Source organism: Pleurodeles waltl, chromosome 2_2 (genome assembly GCF_031143425.1).
Source record: "Pleurodeles waltl isolate 20211129_DDA chromosome 2_2, aPleWal1.hap1.20221129, whole genome shotgun sequence".
Lineage (NCBI taxonomy): Eukaryota > Metazoa > Chordata > Amphibia > Caudata > Salamandridae > Pleurodeles > Pleurodeles waltl.
In genome coordinates, this window is record NC_090439.1 from 869746960 (window position 1) to 869771539 (window position 24580).

A 24580-nucleotide genomic window follows, 5' to 3' on the forward strand; every position below is an offset into this window, starting at 1 on the left:
TTGGCGACTAGGACGCGCAGCTGTGTGACAAACCCATATTGTTCTCGTTTTTGTCTGCGTACGCCTTCTTCCATCTCTGTATCCTACTGTTCCGAGTGCCTGAGAATGTTTTGATTATTCAGGAGCAGATAAGACCAAACTGGTACTGAGACCACCACTTAAGCTGAACTGAACACCAACAAGATTGAAACTGTGATCTTTGGGAAGAGCACATCACTGTGTGACACCACCTGGTGACCAATAGAGCTTCCGCAAACCCACCACCCACCCCCACCACTCGCGCCCAGAACCTCAAGATAATTATTGATAGCATACTCTAAATGATCAGCTGGGCTCTTCCAGGAAAACAGTCGTGCACGTCCTGGTAACAAGCAACCTAGACTATGGAAGCACACTATATTCTGGGATCAACAAAAAGCTCAGAACGCTGCAGCCAGAATCATTCTCCACCTCCCATGCTGCATTTCCATTACACCACACCCTCATTTGGCTCCCCATTCACAAAAGAGCACAATTCAAGCTCCTCACCCACACTTTTAAGGCAATACATAACAATGGCCCAGCATACCTCAACAACTGCGTCAGCTTCCACAAATCTTCCAGACCTCTCGGCTTGTCCATACTCCTACTTGCACAAATCCCACGCATACAGAAAACCAGATAGGGTAGTTTATTATTATTTTTTTAACACAATTTTATTTATGTACTGCCTTTTGTCAACAGCAGTTGGCGTTGAGGTAAGTTATACAATTAATGACATTACATAAAGCTGTCCAAGGCAACATAGTACATGAAACATCTTGATAGTGCAAGTAGAAAAACATTAAACTGTAGCCCGTCCTTACACCCCCGCCCAACTCATGGTCATGTCACCTAACTACCGAAGAGAAGGAGTATGGAAATGCTAAAATGCTGCGAGGGAATGCCAATGGTGGCGTCCTGTCTGACCAGTTGGGAGGCCATCAAGAGTGTCACTTTCCAAAAGCCTCCAATAACTTAACCAGATCGTTAGTTGAGTTTTCTCCTACATCGCTCCTAAAGCGGGAAACAACCTGCTGCTACACATAAGAGCCTCCTCCTCACCTCTTGAATTCTACAAGAAGCTGAAGACCTGGCTTTTCGAGTAGTCACGCTAGGCCCTAGATGTGGCTAAACTCACATCTGCTCAGCGCCAGGGTACCCTCCTGGGTAATAGAGTGCCCTACAAATCTGCATAACAACAATGTCAAGAAAAGGTTTGGTAGAGAAGCAGTGGAAATTATGGGCCCGGTGCATCAGAGTGATAATATCTATATTTTTGTGGCAATGGATTATTTTCACAAATGGCCTGAAATAGGGGTCATTGAGTACATGTACACATATAATGTAATTTTGTTCCTAGATGAAATTTATCATACAAAAGGAAACAGTGAAGTAGAAAAGTTTACTACCGTGATCAAAGGTACTTAAAAAACCTCCAATAAGGAGAATAAAAGATGTAAGTAGAAGTGAAGAGAATGGTGTGATTATATTGCATTACTCCTATAGTAAAAGATACAGCCCATTTTCAGTAAGGCAGTGTAGAACTTTTTCACAAAAGATCATTTGAGTTGGATGTTGAATGTGAGACAAGTGGACTGGTCTGCTAAAGTTGTAAGGAAAACTATTGAGAAGGCTCAGCGTGTGTACAAGGGACATGATGAAAGAGATGGGTTGAAGGAAGTGGATTAGGAGGGAGGGAATATCGTTTGTGTAACAAATATGGTGAAGTTTGTAAGCGGGAAAAGATGCGTGCTGAATCTTTTAGAGCTGGTGGATGTGTACACAAATTTTGCTAAGTTAAGTATGGGGCAGTTATGGTATATGAACAGATTGTCGAAGTGTAGGGATATTTATCAAGGTGAGACATCTAGAAATATGAACCCAAAGGGAGGTGGTACTAAATTTGCATGGCTGTTAGATGAACAGATTGAGCCAACCACTGAAAACGGGAGAAGTGGACGAGTGTTACAATAAGAGAGGGCACATCTAATAGTACAGACCCTCAGGGAATTGATGTCTCACCAAGTCTGGACATTTTGTGCAACCATGTTATCTTGATGATTATTTAGTTGAATATTTAAGTATAAGCAAGGAAGTTGCTGGGTATTATATTACATCAATGATGTTTTTGATCTGTATTTTATTCTTATTTGTTTAATTCCTTTCATTGTATTTACTTTTTCACTACTTTACTGTAAATGTTCTATATTTTGTAATTAGGGGCTATGTAATGTGGAACCTAACCATGTTAATAGTTCTATATGGAAACAAGTGTTCTATAGTAAAAAGTATTACTTTTCAATTGTGAGAGCAGTTCCTGGTTGATACTGTGGTGGAGGTAAAGGTGTCCACCGTGGCTGTCCTAGAGTGTTATACTGGATTTATGGTTCCGTGCCTTTATAATTCATTAATGGGTTTGGCCCACTGTCACATAATTGTACTAATCGCAGGCCCCTGTTGCTATTTTGAGCAAAGGAAGCCTGGATATCTATTTTGTGAAGATAATCACAGTGGGATAGACAATGTATTGTAATTGTTGCAGTGTATTTAAAAAGTGCTTATACCCTTGACAAGGCTTTAAAGTGCTTTACGTGTGTGGCACACTCTCCAGAACCCAAATGTTGATGTCTATTCACAGGATTTGTGGTTAGTGTCAGTTATTTGGCTTGGGGCGTAAGAATATTACATGATGAAAGTGTACAATTCTAAATGTAACTGTAAAATGTTGTAAAAGAGAAGTGGGTATATAAAGGTGACTTGATGTTGATATATGAAAGTTTGAAATAGTGGGTAGGTTCAGAAGAGAGACTAGTAAGTACTTCATACAAGAACTGTGAAATTAAATTATATTGTTAAAAATTAAAAATATGGCGAATAAAAAAGTTGTAATAGTCAAACACAACTGATGAATTTTTTAAGAAAAATATGTGAGTATTCAAGACACTAAATGTTTTTGTACAGTTTTAGCTGCTATATTTCGCCTGACTAAAGGGTTTCTTGGGGGGGTACCCCAACTTTTTAGGCATTGCCACAGAGAGCACAATCTTTTCAAAATATCTCTTGTAAACTGACAGTGGGCTTACAGCCCACCCATTGTTTACCATTGATTAGCTTTGTTGTCACCTTCACTTGCTCCTTAGTCAATGGCTTACCCTTCTCACAGGTGCCCCTCTGACCATTTTGATTGGTGATCTTAAATCCTTCCACTGCTCACTTTTAGACATTTTTCGTTTTTACTAAGCACTTCATGAGTGCAGGTGTTTACCAGCTCTCACCCATGTGCTTCTCTCCCAAAGCATGTTACCAGATCACTCATGTGCTGCTTGTTTTGTCATGTGCTTCTCCCCCAACCCCTGTTCTGCTTTTCCTGCCCTCTCTTGCCCCTGCAGTTTTTATTTTATTTTTCATTTGAGCTTTCACACAAACATATTTACAGAATGGCACAACAGTGATCACAGTGTGGCTCCTCCCTTTTTTTTTTTTTTTTTTTTTTTTTTTTTTTAAACTGGCAGCTGTGGTGCAGCATAGCCAAATTGCATTGGCAAAGCCAATAGGTACAAAAGTCGAGACACGTAGTGGCTTTGTTAATTGTGTTAAACTTTAGCTTACAGCCAGGATGTGTCAAATAAAGGGGATGCCTCGCCTCTGGTCCTTCTCTGAATGCAAAACATAGGGACACAGTTGAATGTGTCCTAGTCTCTGCATATTACATCAAGACAGTCAGCGGGTTTTGCTGGAGCCGGCCCGGACCTAGTTCTTTAATAGCCGCCTTCAATACAGTCTCCCACCAAGTCTTGATCAACAGGCTCCATCACATTGGAATCCAAGGAGGTGCCCTCAAATGGATTGCCTCATACCTCACTGGAAGGTCCCAGAGAATCCATCTCCCACCATTCACTTTGAAACCCAAGTTCATCATCTGGGGTGTCCCCCCAAAGATCGTCTCTCAGCCCCACCCTTTTTAACATGTACATGACCCCACTCTGACCAACACCGTCAGATCGCACAGACTCGGCATCATCTCCTGTGCCGATGAAACCCAGCAGATCCTCTCCCTGTCAGAAGACTCTTTCATTGCCAAAGCCAGCTTCCACAGATGTGTGGTGAAGGTTGTGGACTGGGTGAAGAACAACTGTCTCAAGCTCAACATGGACAAAGCAGAAGTCCTCCTCTTCGGGAACAACACCTCGCCATGGAATGATACACGGTGGCTTGCTGAACTCAGCCCACCTCTCTGCCCCAACAGACCAAACCTGCAAACTCTGCAGCATCTTGGACAGCTAGCTATTTATGAAGAAACGGGTAAATCCATTGTCATCCACCCGCTTCCACAACCAGTGCATGCTCTGCAAGATGTCCAGGTGGATCCCAATCAACATCAGAAGGACCGTTATAGAGGCCCTTGTAACCAGAATGCTGGACTATGAGAACGCTCTCTATGTAGGGATAACCGCACGCCTCCTGACAAAACTGTAGACAAGACAAAACTCAGCGGCACAACTCATTATTGACCCCGCCAGACAATCCCAAATCCCACCCCACCTCCAGAAGCTACTCTTGCTCCTGATCCAGAAGAGATCCAAGTTCAAGAGGTTGGCCCACGCATATAAAGTGCTGCACAACGAAGGACCAGCATACAAAGCCCTGCACAACGAAGGACCAGCATACATCAACAACCGCCTAACCTTATACCAACAGACCAGACACCTATGATCTGCCCCTTCTCCTTCACAGACAGCCCTGGAACTGCCGAATTGACAGTGGAGGACGCTCTTTCTCACACCTAGCAGCCAAGGCTTGAAATGACCTGCCCCTGCACTTCAGGACTTACTCATCACTCTGGCAATTCAGGAAAGGACTAAAGACCTGGTTGTTCGAATGAGCAGATATCCACCAGCAGTCGACTTCTCAAGCTGCCTTGAGAGTCTCACGGGTGATTCGCTGCGCTTAACAAAGCCTTAATTGAATGACCTGGGATCTAGCTGGACCACCCTCTATTCCAGCATAGGGTATAGGTAAACAAAGGGGCATGCCTCAGCTTTAGAATTTCTTTACCACTAAATTCACATCATAGCCTGATTTAAGAGCGTAGTAGCCATGCACAATCAGAAAAGGGGTATATTTAACTAAAACAAATAATAAAAACTGATATGGGGCACTTCCACTGGATTTAAATGTTTTTTAACCCCAGTGAGCTTAAAATCAGTGCTGTCCAGAAAAACTAACAAGGCAAACATAAAATGAGGTCCCAAATGCCAGGCGTAACATTGAAGAATACAATTAGAGAAATAAAGTGAAAACTAGGTTATTGTGAATACCTAACCAGGCTTTTAGAAAAACTCATTAAAATATGCATCAGCTTTGGCTATCTCTCTGTAAGCAAGATGTTCACCACTGAGGCTCCAGAAAGGGTGCTTAAACGATATCCAGCCATATCTACTCAAAAAAAGTCCTTTGGGTGAGACAGAGGAGCACCAGGAACGGAAGCTAGCATCAAGGGACAACATACTGTGTGCACTAGGCTTGAGTCCGGTGACACTCCAGACAACCGAACATTTTACATGTTATTTTTTATTGTAATTTGAAAAGTCAGTAAATCGTGGGTTTGGTGAGACAAGAGCATAATAAATATAGTCTGTTTAGTTGTTTGGGGGATGTGAATGACCATTCAGTCACACCAATGAAACGGGCAAATGTCCTGTATGTTTGTAGGTCCTTCCCAACTACATTTCTCTTAGATCAGGTAGGCAGCCTCTCTGGGTTTAGCAACTCCTCAGCCCTCTTTCTTCACTTGTTTCCACCACCCATTGTTCTGTAATGATTGCATGGGTATCTGTGTTCTGTAGGCAAATCATTTTCCACCTCTGATCTGCAGGAAAATGATTCTTTTTGCATGATCAGCCCATTTTCTTTTTTTAGCCTGATGCTGCGGGCCTTTTGACTGTGCATTGGGACTCTGCTAAAATGGTCCGGTGTATGTGCTTTGATGCCAATAACATGTTGAAATGAGCTACACTCTCAATTGGCAGATTTAAAATGTCTAAGTCACTAGTAAATGGTTCCTGTAAGTTATGGGGCCTGTAAGTTAAATGTCACTATGGACTGCAGCACATATTGTGCCACCCTTGTAGCGACAATGCAAAATATAGCTACTGGCCTGCCAGTAGGATCCTGGCTGTGCAGTTGTAAACTGCATAACCCATTTTGTTAGATCTGAACCCTTCTTTTAAACATTAATAAGTCACCCCGTAAGTACGCCTTAAATTCCCACAAGGCTGGGTGCATGATATTTAAAAGTAAGACATGTAAGTATTTAATAATAAATTCACCCTTGCAGTGACCGTGTCCTAAAAACAATTTTTGCTTTAGCAGTATTAGCTGTTCAGTAGGAAAGCAATGGAAAACATTATTATGTTATCTCATCCTAGGAAACAGATAAAAAGTAAATTTTTGGACTATTTCAGATACTTATTTCAAATCCAGTTCATCAGCAAAGTCAGATTTGTAACTTATGTTCCACAAAAGGTATTTTTAAAAACTCACCCTCATCCTTCCTTGAACCTCTAGAACCCCATATGCATGTGTTTCCAACTGTTACTCAGGAGTTAAATAGCTACTTGATGAAGTGTGAACTGTCCCAGAGTCGATACAAAGGCCTTGCGTGTCAGAAGTTGTTTTGATCCTTTGACAGGGTGACCATTACACTGTGCCCAGGAACTTTCTTAACTTGAAAGAAGTCTTCCTTATGACTAACGATTGTCTGTCGCACCTAGGCCTGCATCCCCTTGTCCTGCTGGCCAGCCAGACTCCAGTCCCAGTGGGAAAGGAACTGACCCCAGAACAACTGAGGAGAGCTTGGTCATTTTTCTGGCCACACCTCTAGAGTGGGCAAAGTAGCTCTGCACAAGGGATGAAAGTTTCTGCTATCTTAGTGTTGGGTGGAAAGGGCATGAGTGTTTTAGGTCGAAAGGAATTGTTTACAGTAGGGTACACAGGAACTCCTATAAAAGTGGGTAGGGTTGCCCCTGGGAACTTTTTTCCATAGTGGTTAGGGAGGGGCCAGGAGTCACCCCCTTTACCCACATGGTACGGCCAGGCATAAATGTGGCAGCCCTGGGCACCCTTTTGAGAATACTACTGGACCTGTGGAAGACAGAAGGACTGTACCTGCTGTTGTGACATGTGAGAAGAACCCTAAGGGATAGACCTGCTCTCACTTGCACCCAGGGCTAAGACGTAAGCTCCAGGGATCAGTTGGGTGACCTCCTGTTAAGCTACAGGGATACAAAAGCTGATAGAAGCCCACTTTCCGCGAAGAGCACAGCAGACCAGATTCTACTGGACCCGTCCTGAACTCTACTGATAGCCTCTGTTGGGCTGAGCCCTGACCCCCAACTGCTGTTCAGGAGAACCTGAAACCCTTGATGTCAGAATGCACTCCTCGTGCCTAACCCTAAAACCTGGGACTTAGAAACTTTTTTCTAGTTTTTTTTTTTTGCATGGAGAACTGACCAAAGACTGGGCTAACCTTGCCAAGTCAATCTGACAAGGGTGCGTTGCTGTCGAGCCAAAGATTCAGGTTGCTTCTGCTTAAAGTTTTTTTTTTCTTCAGAAGCAGATGCGTTTCTTTAGCATGTCAGGGAGAAGGTATCTGTCATTGTGAAGCCAGTTTGAATACAGCTTTCAACCTTCTCCTACTAGAGAGATCTGAGCTCCCAAAAGATGATTGAAAATAGAAATCTTCACTGGCCTAAGGCGCCAAAAGTATCTGAGCAACAAGGTGTCCTTGAGTGTGAACTTATATTAATGTAAGATTTTAGAAATTCATCTCTGGTTCACCTTATTGGGTTTTTGTAACTTTGTCCTTTTGAAGTATTCTCTCATTTTAGGTCTTGGCTAAACAGTACATGCACTGTCTCGAATAAACGTATAGTTTTCAATCTGTGAGCTTCAGCCCACCCACAGACTAACCATTTGCTCACTCCATTGTTGCTCTCCTATCCTTTGTGTCCATTTGTCCATGGCAAGCATGGTCATTCATTTTCTTGTGTTTAGGCTCACCCAGAGATTTCTCCAAGTACGTGTGTCCTTCCACCCCCTCCTATCTTAGGAGCGACTTTTTTTTCTTTGTGTTTAGGCACTCAGCGCAAGTGCTCCTGTTTTCATACGCTCCATCCCACCGACCAAACCTGATGCTGCTTTTCCTTCACAGATCAGTTTTATTATTCACCTCCTCATGCCCGTTCTGTTCTGTAACTTTCTTACGGCGTTTCAATAGTTAAAAAAAACAAAAACGGATACTGACGTTTCGCTTCACATGTTTTATTAATCCCCCTCCCCCCCCCCCCCCCCCCCCCCACTCGCTCTGCGCTATGCTGCTTCATTTCTGTAAGCAAGGCTGTAAATCTCATTCTCATCTTATTACAAATGGTGTTCTCTGCCTTAACATCTGGTTTCTTTCCCGTTATTTACACAACGTATTACTACCGCAAAATCATGCAATATAGGTGTTTACCTATCAATCCATTTATTGGCATTCGATTATCTAAGTAATTTTATTAAAAAAAAGATCTTTACAGACTCTTTGTAACAGAGTGACAATATGAGGTTTCCGTTCACCAGTGCGTCTGATAAACTCATTCAGCTTGTGACTATATAGTGTTTATTCCCCCAGTCCTCATTCCTTCACTCACTTCAAGCCCCCCTGCTCCGTTTTGGTAAGCAGAGCTGTAAATCTTGTTCTTATCTGGTCACAAATGCTGCTGCTCCTTGAGTCCATGTGAGCGATGCACTGCGGAGCTCAGGGTGAGGGCACTAAGCAGGTGGCTGTATACTTCTGCCTTAACATTTAGTTTCATTCCATTTGTTTCATGACAGATTACCATAGCAAAATCACACAATATAGGAGTTTATAATAATTAACAATCCATATACTGGCATAACAATATCAAAGCAATTTTATAGGATAATATGTCTTTACAGAATCTTAGACAGGGTCGTAAACACATTACAATTTGTCAAAACCTGGTAATAAATTTTCTTCCAGACACCTTCCAATTATGAAATCAGCCTGTATTTTCAGTGGCTGTTGTGAACAGTGTCTAACAGAGAGCAGAGAACCAGTTTGTCGGTCATTTAGCACTGCTGCATGCACCCCAGCATTGCACCTTTGTGCTCATAAAATCTGTATTGTGCCCTCTGAAATGGTGTCCGATAACAAAGCAGCGCATGAATAAATGAGCGAGGCTCACAATGTTGAAAATGCTTTATTTTTTAGTGTTATTACTTTCATTAAAAATGTAAAACTGTGTTTAAACAAGCTGTTCACCCATGCACTGTGCAGTGAGGACATACGACAGTGCTGAAGCTGCTTCTCTGGTCTAAGTGGTAGTTCCTCATTCCTAGTCCTCTAGACAGTGCTGCTAGCTGCGTCTCTGGTCCCAGTGGTAATTCCTCATTCTAACACCTCTAGATAATGCTGCAAGCTGCTTCTCTGGTCCTGTCAGTAACTCCCCCATTCTAGGCCCTCTAGGCAGTTCTGCAGGTCACAGTGGCAATTCCTCATTCTTAGTCCTTTAGGCAGTGCCGCTAGCTGCTTCTCTGGTAGTGTGAGTAACTCCTTCCATTCTAAATCCTCTAGGCAGTGCTGCAGCTGTCTCTGTTCCCAGTGGTGATTCCACATTCTTAGCTCTCCTTGACAGTGCTGCTAGCTGCTTCTACGGTCCCTTCATAACTCCACCATTCTGCGTCCTCTAAGCAGTGCTGCAGCTCTGTCTCTGGTCACAGTGGGAATCCTCATTCTAAGTTCTCTAGACAGTGCTGCAGTTGCTTCTCTGGTCCCGTCTGTAACTCCTCCATTTTAAGTCCTCTAGACAGTGCTGCATCTGTTTCTCTGTTCCCGCTGGTAATCCCCGTTCATAGTCCTGTCAACAGTGCTGCATCTCTGTTCATACATCCACCACACTCCAAATCAAAACATATGAAAAAGATGTTGTCATTTACAGCTACAAAACTCTAACACTCACAAATTCGAGACCTATTCCATTGCAGATGCTTGTTATAAATTAGGCTGGGATTTTATTGTGTTGCGTTTTCAACGTTTTAGCTCTATGGTACTTGTAAATGCTTTACACATTTTCTTAAGCCTGTTTACTTGGTGCCATAGCTAACCAGGGGTTGAGTAATCCACTTTGTCACAGTCTATTTTTGTTTTCTCATTAGACTTCCGGTTCATCGCAATGCTTTTTAAACATGAATATTTTGGCCATATAGTCATTCAAAGCATTTAAGCATACAGTTTCTTCCCCCGACACTACTTAAGCAATACAATTATCTGGCTCCACTTGCATTTTAGTTTTCTAAAACCACCTTGAAACGCTTAAGCTCAGATGGGAAGTGAATAATTTAAATAAAAATATCCTTTACCCTAAGCAGTTAAAAAAATTTCCCACCAGCTTCTAATCCAAAGTCAACAGTGTGCTGCTTTTTTGGTCCAGAGCCACCTTTGCTATGTAGTAAGATAAATATCTGTATAGGAATGAAATTCAAGGCCATGTTTTTCTGAAATGATCAGTGCCTGACCCTGTTCGGTGGGCTGCAGGATAAACAGAGGTCACTGGGCCTCAAACGGAGGGTTTTGCGTAATTTTCTTCTGATGTCCAAGGGTTCGTACAACTATGTCTTTGCAAGTAGGACAACATACAATCCCCATTCAGCACTTTATTTACAGTGATACCAACGACGAGCAGTCTCATGTTTGTCAGGGAGGTAGTGTGGGGGTTGCTTAAGTTGCAAAGCAGTGCAGTGACTGAAAGTCCAACACAGTGCTTGAGTTTCAAGAAAGAAAATTACTTCAATGCACACCATAATGGAGTACCAAAGACAAATATAGTAACACAATTATGTGTACTAGGCACTGTTACAGCAAGCTACTGCTCTATCATCCGTCTTCCACCTTCTTGTCTAAGTGGATCCTCCCTCCTTTTTGGATAGGCTATTAACATGATTATAGTTCCCTCCCACCCTTAAAGTCCTTGATGCAGTCTCTTATAGTTCAGTTTTTACAGCTTCTTACCACCCACTGTGGATCAGTGTTTCGGTCTGCTGCTTGGTTTCTTTCTCTGCGTGCTCTGCACTCTCCTGCTTCTTGAAGGTGGTGTGCTACTGGCAACTCTGTCTAGTATCCTCACGCTGATTACTGGGGTGCCTGCCTAAAAGATTTGGATCTAGCAGTCCTGCTTTGGAATGGCCCGCAGAGATCTCTGACTGTTGAGCAGACTGGAGGGACAGTCCCAGGTGACGGCCTAAACACAGCGCAGGCTTGATACCTGGCCACACCCATGCTTTGTGATTCTCTCGACTCAGTGATGCTGGCCGCACAGGCTGATATTCTGTTAGTGGTGCGGCCAAGAACAGGCGGATTATCTGCTGAAGATAAAGCCATTCAGAGGGCTGATGGTAACGTAAAGTCACATCCCCAACTGGGCCTCTGTGATCACGGTCCACCGATATCAGAGTCTGCAGGTCACTGTCTGAGTCTTCTTCCTATGGATGTCCCTCTGATACCTGGGGCACGCTGCATCTCACTAATCTTGGACAGACACTTCTCTAGGGTTGGCAGGCTGCTTCCCCCTCTCAACAGACAGGTACGCTTCTAGGTGATTTATTTTAGGTATATAGCTCTTGCAGCAAGACATTAGGTGTCTCGTCACCACTAGAACGCTGGTTGTCAAGACCAACACCAGTTCTAGTTGGAGAATAGTCCTCCAGAGTATTCTGTGGGTACTCCCATCACTAGCCATGGAGGACTTGGGACTGAAACTACAAGTGGTGTAGTAGAGTCCCACTTTTATACAGTGAAATCAGACAGGAGATGTGTATCCCCTGGCTGCAGTTTCGTTACTGGTTTGAGGTGGCTCTTCTATGCTCCTTTCCCTGCTTCTCTACAGACACATTTGGTTGGAGTGAGGCCTCTTTTAGTAAGGTAGTCTCCAGCCTGAAGCACCCATAACAGAGGCACATAGAGTTATGAGGCTTCTGCACTTGACTTTCATGTTAACTGGAAGTGTGATCGGGGAAAGACAAAAAGTAGGCCTCACCTAAAGGGTTCCATTCATTTTCCACAACTGTCTGCATTGCTACGCACCATCCCCACCATCTCTAAATGGCAATGTTCTGGAAGACTAAAGCAGTTTCTTCCAATCAAAACACCTAATTGAATTTCTAAATGAGCCTGATCGGCACTCCCCTCACTTCATTGTCTAGGTCTCTTTCCTCCAGCTTTAGGAATGTCAGCAATACACTTCTGTTTGACAAAACAACATTACCTCGGTCTAGTGCAAAAGGCCAGGCTTAGGGTATCCCTACTGTATCCCAGAGGTCTCTGTTTCACTGGCTTGCTTCCACATCATGCTTGTGCCATCTAGGCTATGCACACAACTGGGCACAACATACACCTGGGATTTTAGTACTAGGAGTTGAGTAGCTCGTAGATGCTTAACTTTACATGAGTGGGCCAGAAGGCCTCCATTCTAGTGACACAGATATAAAGGTCGGGTTACAAGTACGGAGTCACAGACACTATGCTGCCACCATTACTCTGTTCTAAACCCATGACCGGGACAGAGGTCCTCTGTCTTGTCAAAATGGGAATGTTTGTTGTGCCACTTCATATCACAAGACAGCTCCAGGACCTCACTCATGTGAATATAGAGGCCTAGGTGTACATTAGCATTGACAGCAGGGCCATAATAAAAGGCCAGGATACCAGATACATGCAGTCGGGCAATTGGGGCAGAAGAGCAATACTGTATAGTATGGAACAGACCGTCCCATTCCATTAGTAAGTGCTGGTGATATAAATATTAAAACATACTAAATTCTTATGTAGTTACTCAATATTTTAAGAAGTATCTAAACCACTCTGAAACCTTCCACTTAAATCTCCTATGGAGAACTGTTGTATAAAGAAAAGTCTGCTCAGCACATGTTCAACATTATCTGAAGCAGCTAGTTGACACAGCTAGACTGCATCAGTTATATTTCTTCACCCCTTCCAAGATTATCACTTATTTTTACCTAAACATTACCCCATGCTTTGAATGGGACGTTTGCAGGGGTTGTAGTAATAGCTATGATGCTCCATTGTAGCACTTTGTCTTATAGCATGTCTTCGCACAATTAGACTCCCCCAGTCTTATTATTATGTACATCCTTTGTGTTTACATTTTCGTGGCTTAAGTCTGTTTTGAGAAATGAACTGAATGGTAATCCAGAAGTGATCTGAAGAAAGTATTTGCTGTTAAAAATCTAGAAGCCCTCGCTGTCTTTAGAAAAACATAAAATCGTAAAGCATACCTACGCTTTTCACCTACTCCATTGTCTTTCCTTAGTTTTGGATTAGCCGTAGGGTTTTTGTGTCACTTGCTCATTCCTTTACCTGTCTGTGACGCTTCAGATCCAGAGTTCTAGCTCTCAGTGTTTTATGTGTTTTTCAACTTTATTCGCAGTGTTCTTTTTATTTTCAGAAATGTCTAATGCGAAGAAAAAGAGATATGCAAACAAAATGAGAAACCAGCCTTCCAATGTAAAGTTCCCATCCAATGACCAAGCAGATCGCAGCATGCAGCAGCATTACAAAAGTGGAGGAGAATCCTTTCGGTCCCAGGGTACAGGTATGCTTGGTGTGCTAATGAATTTGAGTGAAGACTCCTTAGCTATTCTGGGCAATTGTATTTGATAGCTAAAGGCATACTCAAAATGACATCCTGTTTTGCTTTTCATAGACTTCACAAGTGGGTGGAATTAAATCAATCTTGTTCTTGTAATTTAAGTTTTAAAGCTCATGTATTCTGTGAGTAGGAGCCAAAGTGTAGATGCACAAAAATGCCCCCACACCTTATGGGGTGTGCGATATTTGTATAATTTGCTTTCAGGTAATTACTTAAAAATTTTGGCAAAACTGCATGAAATGCAAATCCGTCATTTAGCATATTTTAGAGTGCAATGAGTCGTTTTTGATGCTGGAAGCATTTCATTCTAAAAAGAGCGCAAAAAACAGCTGTTTGCATTCGGTTGTTCCTGAGCTTTTGCTGTAAATTGTTACTGCAGATTGCACGTAATTATGAAATGTGGTGTAATTTCAGGATTTTCGCATGACAGATTCCAAGAATTACATCACCATAAATTACATTTCGTCTACTTTTCAAGCCTTTGAAAACATAGGACTCCTCATAAGGCACCACTCTCACCCCCTTCCATGTACAAAGTACTAACCTTTCTCTATCCTTCAGTGTGTTAAGTGTGTGTTTCCCCTTGATGTGGGTGGGGCTGGGAAGAAACTAACTTTGAGAGGAAGAGCAGGACGGAGACTACTGTAGTGGTAAGCCCCTACCTTAATGTTTTTGGCTTTTTAGGGTAGGAAGAGGTATTGGAAGGAACCAACCAAGGACTAGTATATTGACTAGACAGCCCCTTGCAACCCTCCTGAAAAACAAATATGATTCATCTTTGAATGAGGAGCTAGGACCGTTGAGCAATGTTTGGGGTCCCTCATGATCCCTCATCTCCTGACTATCATGCATGATTGGTAGGGATGTCGTCTGCCACTCTGGTGTGCATGCATATGTCATAAGTGATGTTAGCCCTATAACACTGCTTTGATTCAGCTTTCAAGGAAGTAGAATATATGTATATTCCCGTGACATTAGTGAATGGACATCCTTACACTTCTGCCACCAACCCATACAACAGTGATTTTCAAACTGAGGATTGGTTATTTTAGGGGGTTGCGGAGATCTCAGTGCCATGCCTGTGGGCGAGCAAGAACCTTGACAATAACAGATTGAGATGCATATTGCCTGCATTCAGTTGCTGATGATTTATAGGCTGTGTGCTATAAAGCAGAGCTCAGATTGGTGAAAAAAAGACCACCAAAAACCCCATCCCGATCTTTAATTACAGTCCAAGAATGCCTAAGATTTAGTGTGCGAAGTCTAGGGTAGCATAGTCAGCCCATGTACTTGTCAATCAAACTCCAGGTCTTCAGGGGGAACACAAGGACACACTTTGGACAAGCTCTCATTTTGGATATACAATCTTTCTGCTTTATAAATTCTCAGGTTTTGAAGAGAATTTACAAAGAAAAAGAGGGAAAAAAGGTTTTAGTATTCCGGCCACTTCTGAAATACTAAGATTACAGGTTGCACAAAGCAATTACAAAGGGAACACTGCATGGGTTGATGAGCAGTAAACGGTGACAGAACTATTGATCTGTATCATGCCCTGGTGTCTTCAGCTTCTCTCAAGCTTTACAAATAGAGAGTGGGTTTAATGCAGAGGCACAGCAAGGAGTGCCCAACATGTAAATAAGCAACCTCTGTCTTTTGTACTGTGCTATGTTGAGAAGTGGTATAGGAAGGTTTTTGGAGGTTTTGGAAGTGTGTAGATATTTTTTTTTAAAATGTAGTATTTGTGTAGGTTCCCAAGTCTGTAGATTGTTTTTTCACTATTAACATTCTTAATCCTACCATTGTCTTCATTTAGATGCTTGACTCCTTTTATCTTACATGGGTCTTTTCTGTTGATAAATGTGCAAGGCTTTGTTTTTTCTAGTTGGTTGAGGTCTAACCAACACCCTGTGTGACTGGCCTCCATTTTTATCTAACAATTTGTGCTCCTGTCCCTCACCAATGCAAAGACATTTTGCATCTAATTGTATTTTTGAAACTAATTTAAATTGCTCCATTCTCATTGGCTCCCTTAAAGTGGAAGATTTCAAATCTTTTATTTTTGCTTGCTTGGCTGCTCCATTGTTCGTCTTGTGCATTCCTGCTAGGGCTTTCCACCTCACTACTTTTGTGAAATGTATGTTCATCTTTCCTAGCTGATTACATCTTGAATGAGGGATTTACTGCCTCAGCTAACCTGCACTCCGGGCCCATCACCAAGTGCAAGATGATTACAGCTTTGTTACAGTGGCTTTACTCTAGTTCTATTACCATTGCAATGGTTTTGAGTGGGCTATATGAGTGGGACAAATTGGAGCTCCTAAAAGTCAAACCTACTTTTCCGTTTCTAAGGATGTCCAAAACCAGCAAATTCCTTCTTGTTTTATCCATGCTACACTCTTTTACTCTTGTGCCATGTAGGGAAATCATGGTGACTAGCTTTTACGTAGATGCCTTTCAAATGTCTGAAAGGGTGTTGAAATGCTTTTCTTTCTTTTGTAAGTTATACTTTATTAAGAGGTTTATCTACTCTGTTTCAGACTTCCCAACTGGCCTGCATGATCACAAGGGTCTGGAAACTCCCAGATATATAACCGGTAAGTGTTCCAACTTTTACAGAACTCTTCCAAGAATATCCAGTTGCGTTTCTTCTGAACACATCATCATTACCTGTTTCTTCAAAGTGTCCTGCCTTTTCCTGGGCAGTGTCCTGAGTGTGTACTAGTTACTGCTGGTGCCCTAGGACTACCATATACAGGCACTCCAGTTGATTAGCCCAGCTAGTACTTTTGGGCACGTAACACAAAGAGAGAGGCTCCCACTTAGAGGTGGCAGGAGTTGGGATCTCCGTGTGCGATCTTAAACAGTAGTTAGTACCATGAATGCAAAAGCAAAATACAAGGGCAGGGAAGCAATGTGAGGTATCCTGTGGAGTTGACATGAGCCCTCTGGATAACATTGGCTAATTGGAGCAGTTGTGAGCTGTCCCTGTTCTCTGCTAAAATCAGGTGGATGAAGACCGGGCCACATTAGTGATGTTCCAAGTTTCTGCATTACAGGAAAGAGGGGGGCTAAAGGTCTCTGTAGGAGTCTGTCCCCTTCATGAAGTAAAATCAATAAAAACGAACTTTGGTAAAGCCAGTAGGTTTGAGTATGTTAACACATGTAAAGACTGGCATGCTAAAGTGTATTTGTGCATTCATAAGCAGTGTGATGACAACACAGAGCTAGAGAGACTGGGAGATGTAAAATACTCCTTTATTCATTGCAATGCCAGCACTCAATCAGAAGCAGAAGGATATCCCCCAAACAGCCAGTAGCATTAGGTGAGAGCAGTACTTCTCCATGCTGAGGTAGGATGTTATTGATTAATACTCAAGCCAATGACCTAAAGAGCCCATAGACCATTGGTTTAAAGGTGTGAACCCAAAGCCCATTATGTATATTCAGAACAATTCAGTTTAGGCACCTAAAAGCAAGTGTTTTTTTCCTTATCTGTCTGCTAACAGTGGATATGCAGCCTTCTTACTGTGTGTCTTGTATGGAAATCTAGATGGTACTGCAGTGTTACAACTGTAATACATACCTATGAATTGCTGATGGCATCTGAAATTACCTTTGAAGTGTTTGGTGACCTTGCATGTTGCTTGAGTGTTAACTTAATTGGTGTCTCACACCAAAAAACACCTGATTGAAACGGTTATTTTACAGATTTACAGCATTTTATTGCATGATTACAAGCATATTCCTAAACACACACAAATTTGACAGGATATTCTCACACAGCTATCAGCTGGCATGCTTCATCACAGGATTTCCCTACGCTCTCCAAAAACTTTCTTTGATGGAGAGCGGGCTTATACTGTGAAAACAGGGAGCCACTTGATTCTAGTCTTGGATCCGTGAAATAGATTAAAAGACAATGTGATAACCCAGTCTGGGTTTTACTATGTAGGGTATAACTTAATATTAAAAGTTAGGTATGGAGTATCTAATTGGTGGCCTTTCTGAATATGTTTTCTAAGTCTGTATGAGGAAAACAGTAGTTCCTGTGCCATGTGCCCCATGGACATGAGGGATGCTTGTGACAGGGTCATGAGTGTAGGATAATGATGCAGATTGTGGCTGAAGGCATGCCTTGTGCCCAGAAACGTTTGGGATAGATTGAAGGCTGTGGTGCCGAGTGGGTTCTTGGGGCATTGGTAGTCACAAATACAAGACTGTGCTATAAATGAATAATTACAAACCTAACAACATTCTGAAAACTCACCATAACTTCTTTTATTTGCTGATGCCAGTTACTGATTACTGTAATTTAAAAATAATCCATGATACAGCTTCAGTTAAAGGGCCATTACAGTTGCAATGAATACAATACTTAAAAGCCATTGAAATCTGCCAGGAATCTAGGACTGCCCCCTGCATGCCACATGCCCTTCAAACACAACGGATGACTTCACAACTGACCTATTTTGTTGCCATTAAAGTAATTCATATCCTTTTGGATTGTATTTGTAATAAAGACGTCTGTAAAGGCTTAGTATCTGACAATATTTGTAATTGTATTGATTACCACATACAGATTTCGCTGCAGTATGTGTGCTCCAAAACAAAGCCGTGTTTTTGTTGCCAGCTAAATGATCTGGAATTGATTAATCACTTGCACCTTGAGTGATGTTTTTATGACACTTGTGACATCATGCATTTCTGAAGTCATGAGAGTTACATGGCCTTAAGAGTAGATTTGGTGGCAATTGATTCCCATAACTGGTTAATACCAATGAGAACACAAGGTTTGATTTTGAACCCTAAATTCCATCCAACTGTAGGTTTGCTAGACAATGTTATAATAGGGTGACCAGATTTTGAGAAGTAAATTCCTAGATGGGCTAGATATAGAACTAGGACTAAAGTTTGACCATGATCAAGGTGCATGTAATATATGTATAATACCAGACACGCACTGTCCTTCAACCACTGAAATCCTGAAAACCATTCTAACATTCTTCATATAGAAGCCTACACTTACCTAACCTTCTCTATGGAGGACCTCCTTCCTGTACCCTTTGCTGGGAGCCTGCTTCTGACTACCTCCTGTGCTGCCTAACAAACAAATAAATTAATGTTGTTTTAGACTTAGAGGCGTGGAAACAAGTGCATACTTTTCTATTCTACTTTGCAGAATTACTTGACCTTTGTCCCCAAAAAACCCGGACATGTATTTAAACTCGAGAAAAGCATCAGAAGTCTGGGACAGTCCTCTAAAAACAATGACAGACCGGGAAAATCCAGGACGTCCGTTGATCCTAGGTTATAATGAGTGAGCGTGGCATGCTCCTAGTGTGCAGGAACATGTAAAAAGGCTAGCCCTGCATCCCCATGTTTCACTTCTGTCAACAGTCAAGGGAATTTACAGTACACAGAATTAGTGATGCTCAGGTTTATGGAGCTTCATTAACAATAGTTCTTCTGAATGAAAAGTTTCACTCAAACCATATTGCCCGTCACCATTTATTGTATGTATTCACTTTCACTACATTCCTTACATTTTTAAAAGATTGTTTGTGCATGTTATTGTAATCTTAAATATTACTTGACCCATATTGTGTCATTTCAATTTAAATGGTGGTTTTATTTCAGCAACAAGGTTTGCTGAAGCCCGTGCTGCGGAAATTAGTGTCATGTTGAAAACTGTCTCCCGGAAGGCATCCAACTCTCAGGTCTTCCAGTCTTTACCTAAACACATGCGAAGACGTGCCATGGGGCATGATGTCAAACGTCTTCCACGACGCCTGCGTGAGATGGCAAAGAAAGAGGTATGGTAACTTCTATTGCAAATCATTGTTGGTCTCTCCTGCAAACAACTCTGTTGTACTCTGTTGAAAGACATATTGTAGAATACCAATGCTTACAGTGGGTTTTGTATTAACCTATTGCTTATCCCTTTTTGAATTGTCCATCTCATTTGCTTGCTTCTTAACCAATGGCTTTCCTTCTTTCTTTGTCTTTTCTCCTCTCTACTGTTCTTATTATTGGACAGTTTTATATCATCCTCTGCTTACATTCAAGCAACTACTTTTTAGGTCTGACCTAGGAACTGCTTTAGCAGTTTTCCTTGCCTCACGTAATCAAAATGGTACATAAATACAAAGTATTTGCAAGCAGAGGGACATTTAGCCAGCTCTCTACATTCATGTGTCTTCAGCATCCACTGCATGGGGCTGTTGGTCATCCTGCTTCAGCCATTTGCTTTCTTGTCCTGTGATGGCACTTTAACTACTTATATCTTCCTAAAACGGAGCAAAGAAATGCCCTTTACTCCTGGGGCAGGTGAGCCAATACGAACAGGTGACATGGGTGCGGAATTACTATCATCCAAGAGGTGGGCCCAATCCCTGCAGCACCAACCCTTTACTGCCAGTTTATAGTACCACAGTATGGATCTGTGAGAGAGAGTTGGCCAGTAATGAAACAAGATTTAAATGGATTATGTATAAGTTGTTCAAACGTCTATATAGGATTCAGTAATGCAAAGCCTTTACTATTGGGCTGAGTGCTGTAAGAAAACACAATAAGCTGTTAGTTCAACTTGCTTTACTGACAGTTTTTCCAGCATAAAAATATCTACACACATTAGTTATGTTAATTGGATTTTATAAAGCACCCTCTCATCTCCAACAGAACAAGGAAAGCCAATCAGCTGGGTTAGAGACAAAGCCCAACGCAGAAGGACAGAAATGAGAACTAACCTTCAAATAGCCATCTTTAATAGATTTAAATAGCACTGCAAGCTTTGTCTTAAGTAGGTTTATACATTCTAATGAACAGTCTAAACTTAGAGTGACCACCCATTCTCCCCTTTGAATGTGTCTTAGAGCTGTAATACCTCATTGGCAGGTCTGAGGGGTCTAGTCTGTCTATCAAAGAAGATTCTTTTCTGCAGATAGTGGGGGCCTGTGTCTTAAACTGCCTAATGCACATTGCACAGCAATTTGAAGATGGCCCACTAGCCAGTGGAGAGTTCAAAGGCTAGAAGATACCGGGGCTCTGTCGGGTAAATTGTAGATTATGCTAGTGGCTGTATTTTGAATCGTTTACAGATGTGTAAAAAAGGTAACCAGTCATACTGACGTATAAGGCATATCCATAGTCCAGACGAGTTCTGATAGGTGTCTGGATGATGGTTTTGCAATGGTGGATAGTTATTCTGTTAAAAACCCTACGCCATCAGTGCAGGATTCCACAGCATGTCCCACAAACCACATTTACCTGCTCTTTCATGGAGAGCATATCTTCACTTATAAAGCCTAAATTCCTGTCTGTTTTCTTAGGAATAGGGGCAGGACTCGTTCACCAGGTGTCATTCCAAATGAAGTCCGACTTCCTAAACTAGGTTTCCTCCATTTTATTTCCATTTAGCTCCAGACAGTAATCCTGCATCCAAGCAGAAACTTCAGTCAGGCACTCCATCAGTTCGCCTCTTGTTATTTCACTGTTGTTGGCTATAGGTACAATTAATTGTGTGTCATCTGCGGATGATGTAATTTTGAAGCCTGAAGCTCTTACACTGTTCCCCAGAGTCATGGAAACATTGAAGAGTGTGGGGTATTGAGGAGGAGCCCTGGGGGCATACTGCACGTATCTGATACTGGTTCTGGATGGCAGTAGTTGGCTATATTGTGATTGGCCAGATAAAAAAGGAAAGGGCTACTTGAGGGTCACTCAACAATTTGATGAAGATGGAATGAGATACAGTATCAAAGGCTGAGGAGGAGGAGGATGATGATGATGAGGGTTGCAGATATGCCCTCATCTACTGTGAGCCCTATGTTGTCCGTCACAGCTAGCATTGTGGTTTTGAGTGGGATGGCATCTCTCCAAGAGGGGGAAATCCTGTGCCAGACTGCTTTACCTGGAGAAGTGGCTAATTATGCTGGGCACACATCAGGGCTCCTCACAAGGGAAGAAGGCTTGCACCATCTTGGATTTGGGTAAACAAGGGTATCCTGGGATTGTTGGGTGGCCAAACTCCCTGGAATTGATGTAAAGTGGGAAGGGTTGCCTTGTGGGAACTATTGCCCCATTGGCTAGTTCTCCTGTCCCACAGATGAGATGGCATAAAAGTGTCACCCCAGCCACACAGTCTTTGAATCACTAATGGGTGAGTACTGCCCTCTTGCTCCCTGTACCCAGCAAAAAGAGCCTGCAGCAAAGACTGAGCTGCACCTACTACACCAGAGAGAGACTAGCAAAGAGGACTAAGCCTACCGAGCTCACTCTTCGAAAACAGCTCCACTTGTTCAGTACCGAAAAAGTGACTCTAAGGGCTTTGGCTAACCTCCTGTTAAGCTGCAGGACCATCAAAAGGTAAGGAACCGTATACTCATTGATAGTACAGCTTTCCAGGAATGCCTGCTCACTGCTGGACGCCTCCGTGCTTATTAAGTGACCAAGTCCTGCCTTTCCCGAGGTCTCCCAAAAATCTGTGGGACCCATAGGAGAAGTGGACCCTGCTCCCCGAAAGAGGAGATTTGCATAGCTGTAAGTAATGCTGAGACTGCTGCAACCGAGAGACCAGTTGATCAGAGATACTGGACTTGCGCTGGGATCCCTTCTGAAACATGGGCAACGAAGTCCAGAGACTGGAGATGACGCCCGACACTTGTGGTTACCAGGTTGGTCCCAGGAACACTCGCTGCATCTCTTCAGTGTTATTTGCATGTTCAGCATCCTGTACCCCCAACATCAAGACCACTTCTCTGCTGGACCGCGGTAAAGGAGAAAGGAGCACTGAAGACTCTATGGCTGCTGAACCTGACGGGTAACTGTCTCCCTGGACCTAAGTGGTTCCTATGACTGCTCAACCCGTTGTGGCCACACAAAGTGAAGAAATGTAGCCATTCTAGCCAGTTTCTAAAAATTGATAAACCACTTACAACAACTTTTAGTATTGCTCAAAAGTGAATTACGATGATTTACATACCTTTTTGAAAATTCATATATATGGTTACCCTCAATATATTTTTGTTTCTATTGTAATATAAAAATACAACCTATTTTCATAAATTGGTAGATTTTTATTGTGTTGTGTTCCTTACTTATTGACACTGTTGGTATTTCTAAATGTGTTATACTTGTTTCATTAAGTAAACCTGACTGCGCAGTGCCACAGCTACCCTGGATTGAATGAAGGGTCTTATTAAAAAAAAAACTAACTGGGGCCTGACAAAGATTGTCATTATTACATGGTGAGGCCTCGCAGCTGCTCTACACAATAAACCACTTTCCCACTTCCATTAAACATGTAGGTTTCTTGGTGTGCATCAAAGTCTGCTTTTCAGTCATTAAATTATTGCCCCTGCCTTCGTATGTCGAGCTGTGGAAATGTGCAAAAGCCTGAACCTTGTTCTAATCAACATGATCTTATAAAATGCACCCTGGCAAAATTGGAGAGGATATTAACAAAACTCTGATATAACAATCTAATTTGTGACCTCATTGCTGGGTATCAACGTGGGTAAGTGGATTTCTGATGCAGCCTATTCCTTACATAAGTAGATGTATGTCAGAAAATTGCACACCCCGGTACACAAGTTATGTGCAGCTTGATAACAAAATGTTTTGCTAAAGTATTGTGCAACTTTAACCTAACTGCGACCAAACGAACACATCCACAACCCCTTTCTTCCCCCCCTCAACCCCATTCTGAGGCCTTCCTTGGCTTCTTGCGTACTTCAAGCTTAGAGCTCCATAATTTTCTTTCCACATAAGGTATCCATGGCAGGTTTACATCCTTCTTTTCCAACATCCCGAGCATTTTAAATATATCAGGGTTTGTGGATTGCCCTAGAGGGACCCGAGAAAATACGCAAAATATAGATACATTTTGAGATTTTGGGGAAAATAGGCTTCAGATAAGTGTCTCTCCCCTTCCCTCTTCCCCCACCCCCCCCCCCCTTTTAAAAATGGCATCAATTCCCCCCCCCCCTTTTAAAAATGGCATCAATGAGAGGTTTGCTGTGCAAAAGTTACCATCCTGCCAGCTTTCAGGAACATGTAGAGCTGAATTAAAAAAAATTATAATAATGAAATATTGAAAATGGGTAGGAAAAAGGCCATTTATGACAAAAGCAATATGCCTTTTAAGTTGCTAGATCCGTCTGGTTGTGGGGTTATATAGGGTTTGTAGGTTCTTAATGAACCAAAGGTACCCAGAGCCAACAACTCTAGTGTACAATTGTTTTTCTTTGTGTACCAAGTATAGACCAATTCATAGGGTAAAACATGTAGAGCAGAAATGGGTATAGTGTATTTCTGAAATGAGCACAGGATATAGAGTTTAGGAGCAGTGGTTATTTGTACATCTCTGAAATTGTGGGTACCCATACTAGCATATTATTTAGGGGCTATTTTTCACAGCATTTTCTTTCTTACGCACTGGCTTACTTTTGAAAGGCACAAATGCAGCGAAATTCAGTTGGTAATAACAAATGTTCTACTGTTCTGTGCTCCCACACGTACTCAGGTAAAAATGGTACCTCACCTGTGTGGGTAGGACTAGTGCATGGAACAGGAGACTGCCCAAAACGCAACAGGGATACATCATGTTTTCTCACTCAAAACTATCCCTTTATTTTTTTTGTAAAGTTGTAGTTGTGGATTTTGGGCCGTAGGTTTGCCACCACCTGGGGAAACCTAGCAAACTTGCACATTTTTGAAAACTAGACATCTGTGGTAATCCAGGATGGGGTGACTTGCATGGCTCTCACCAGGTTTTTTTACCCAGAATCCTTTGCAAACCTCAAACTTTTGACCTAAAAAACAAATTGTCC

At 42.2% G+C, this 24580-nt stretch overlaps 1 protein-coding gene across 2 annotated transcripts in view; it reads left to right on the plus strand.

Moving 5' to 3' along the window:
- POP1 (POP1 homolog, ribonuclease P/MRP subunit) overlaps positions 1–24580 on the plus strand; it is a 287819-nt gene that overhangs the window by 902 nt on the left and 262337 nt on the right. For both annotated transcript variants that reach the window (XM_069220529.1, XM_069220530.1), the window contains exons 2-4: positions 13548–13694; positions 16289–16345; positions 19389–19564. In XM_069220529.1, the coding sequence (XP_069076630.1) occupies positions 13550–13694; positions 16289–16345; positions 19389–19564 (378 nt within the window). In that variant the 5' untranslated portion in view covers positions 13548–13549. The remainder of the gene's footprint in view (positions 1–13547; positions 13695–16288; positions 16346–19388; positions 19565–24580) is intronic.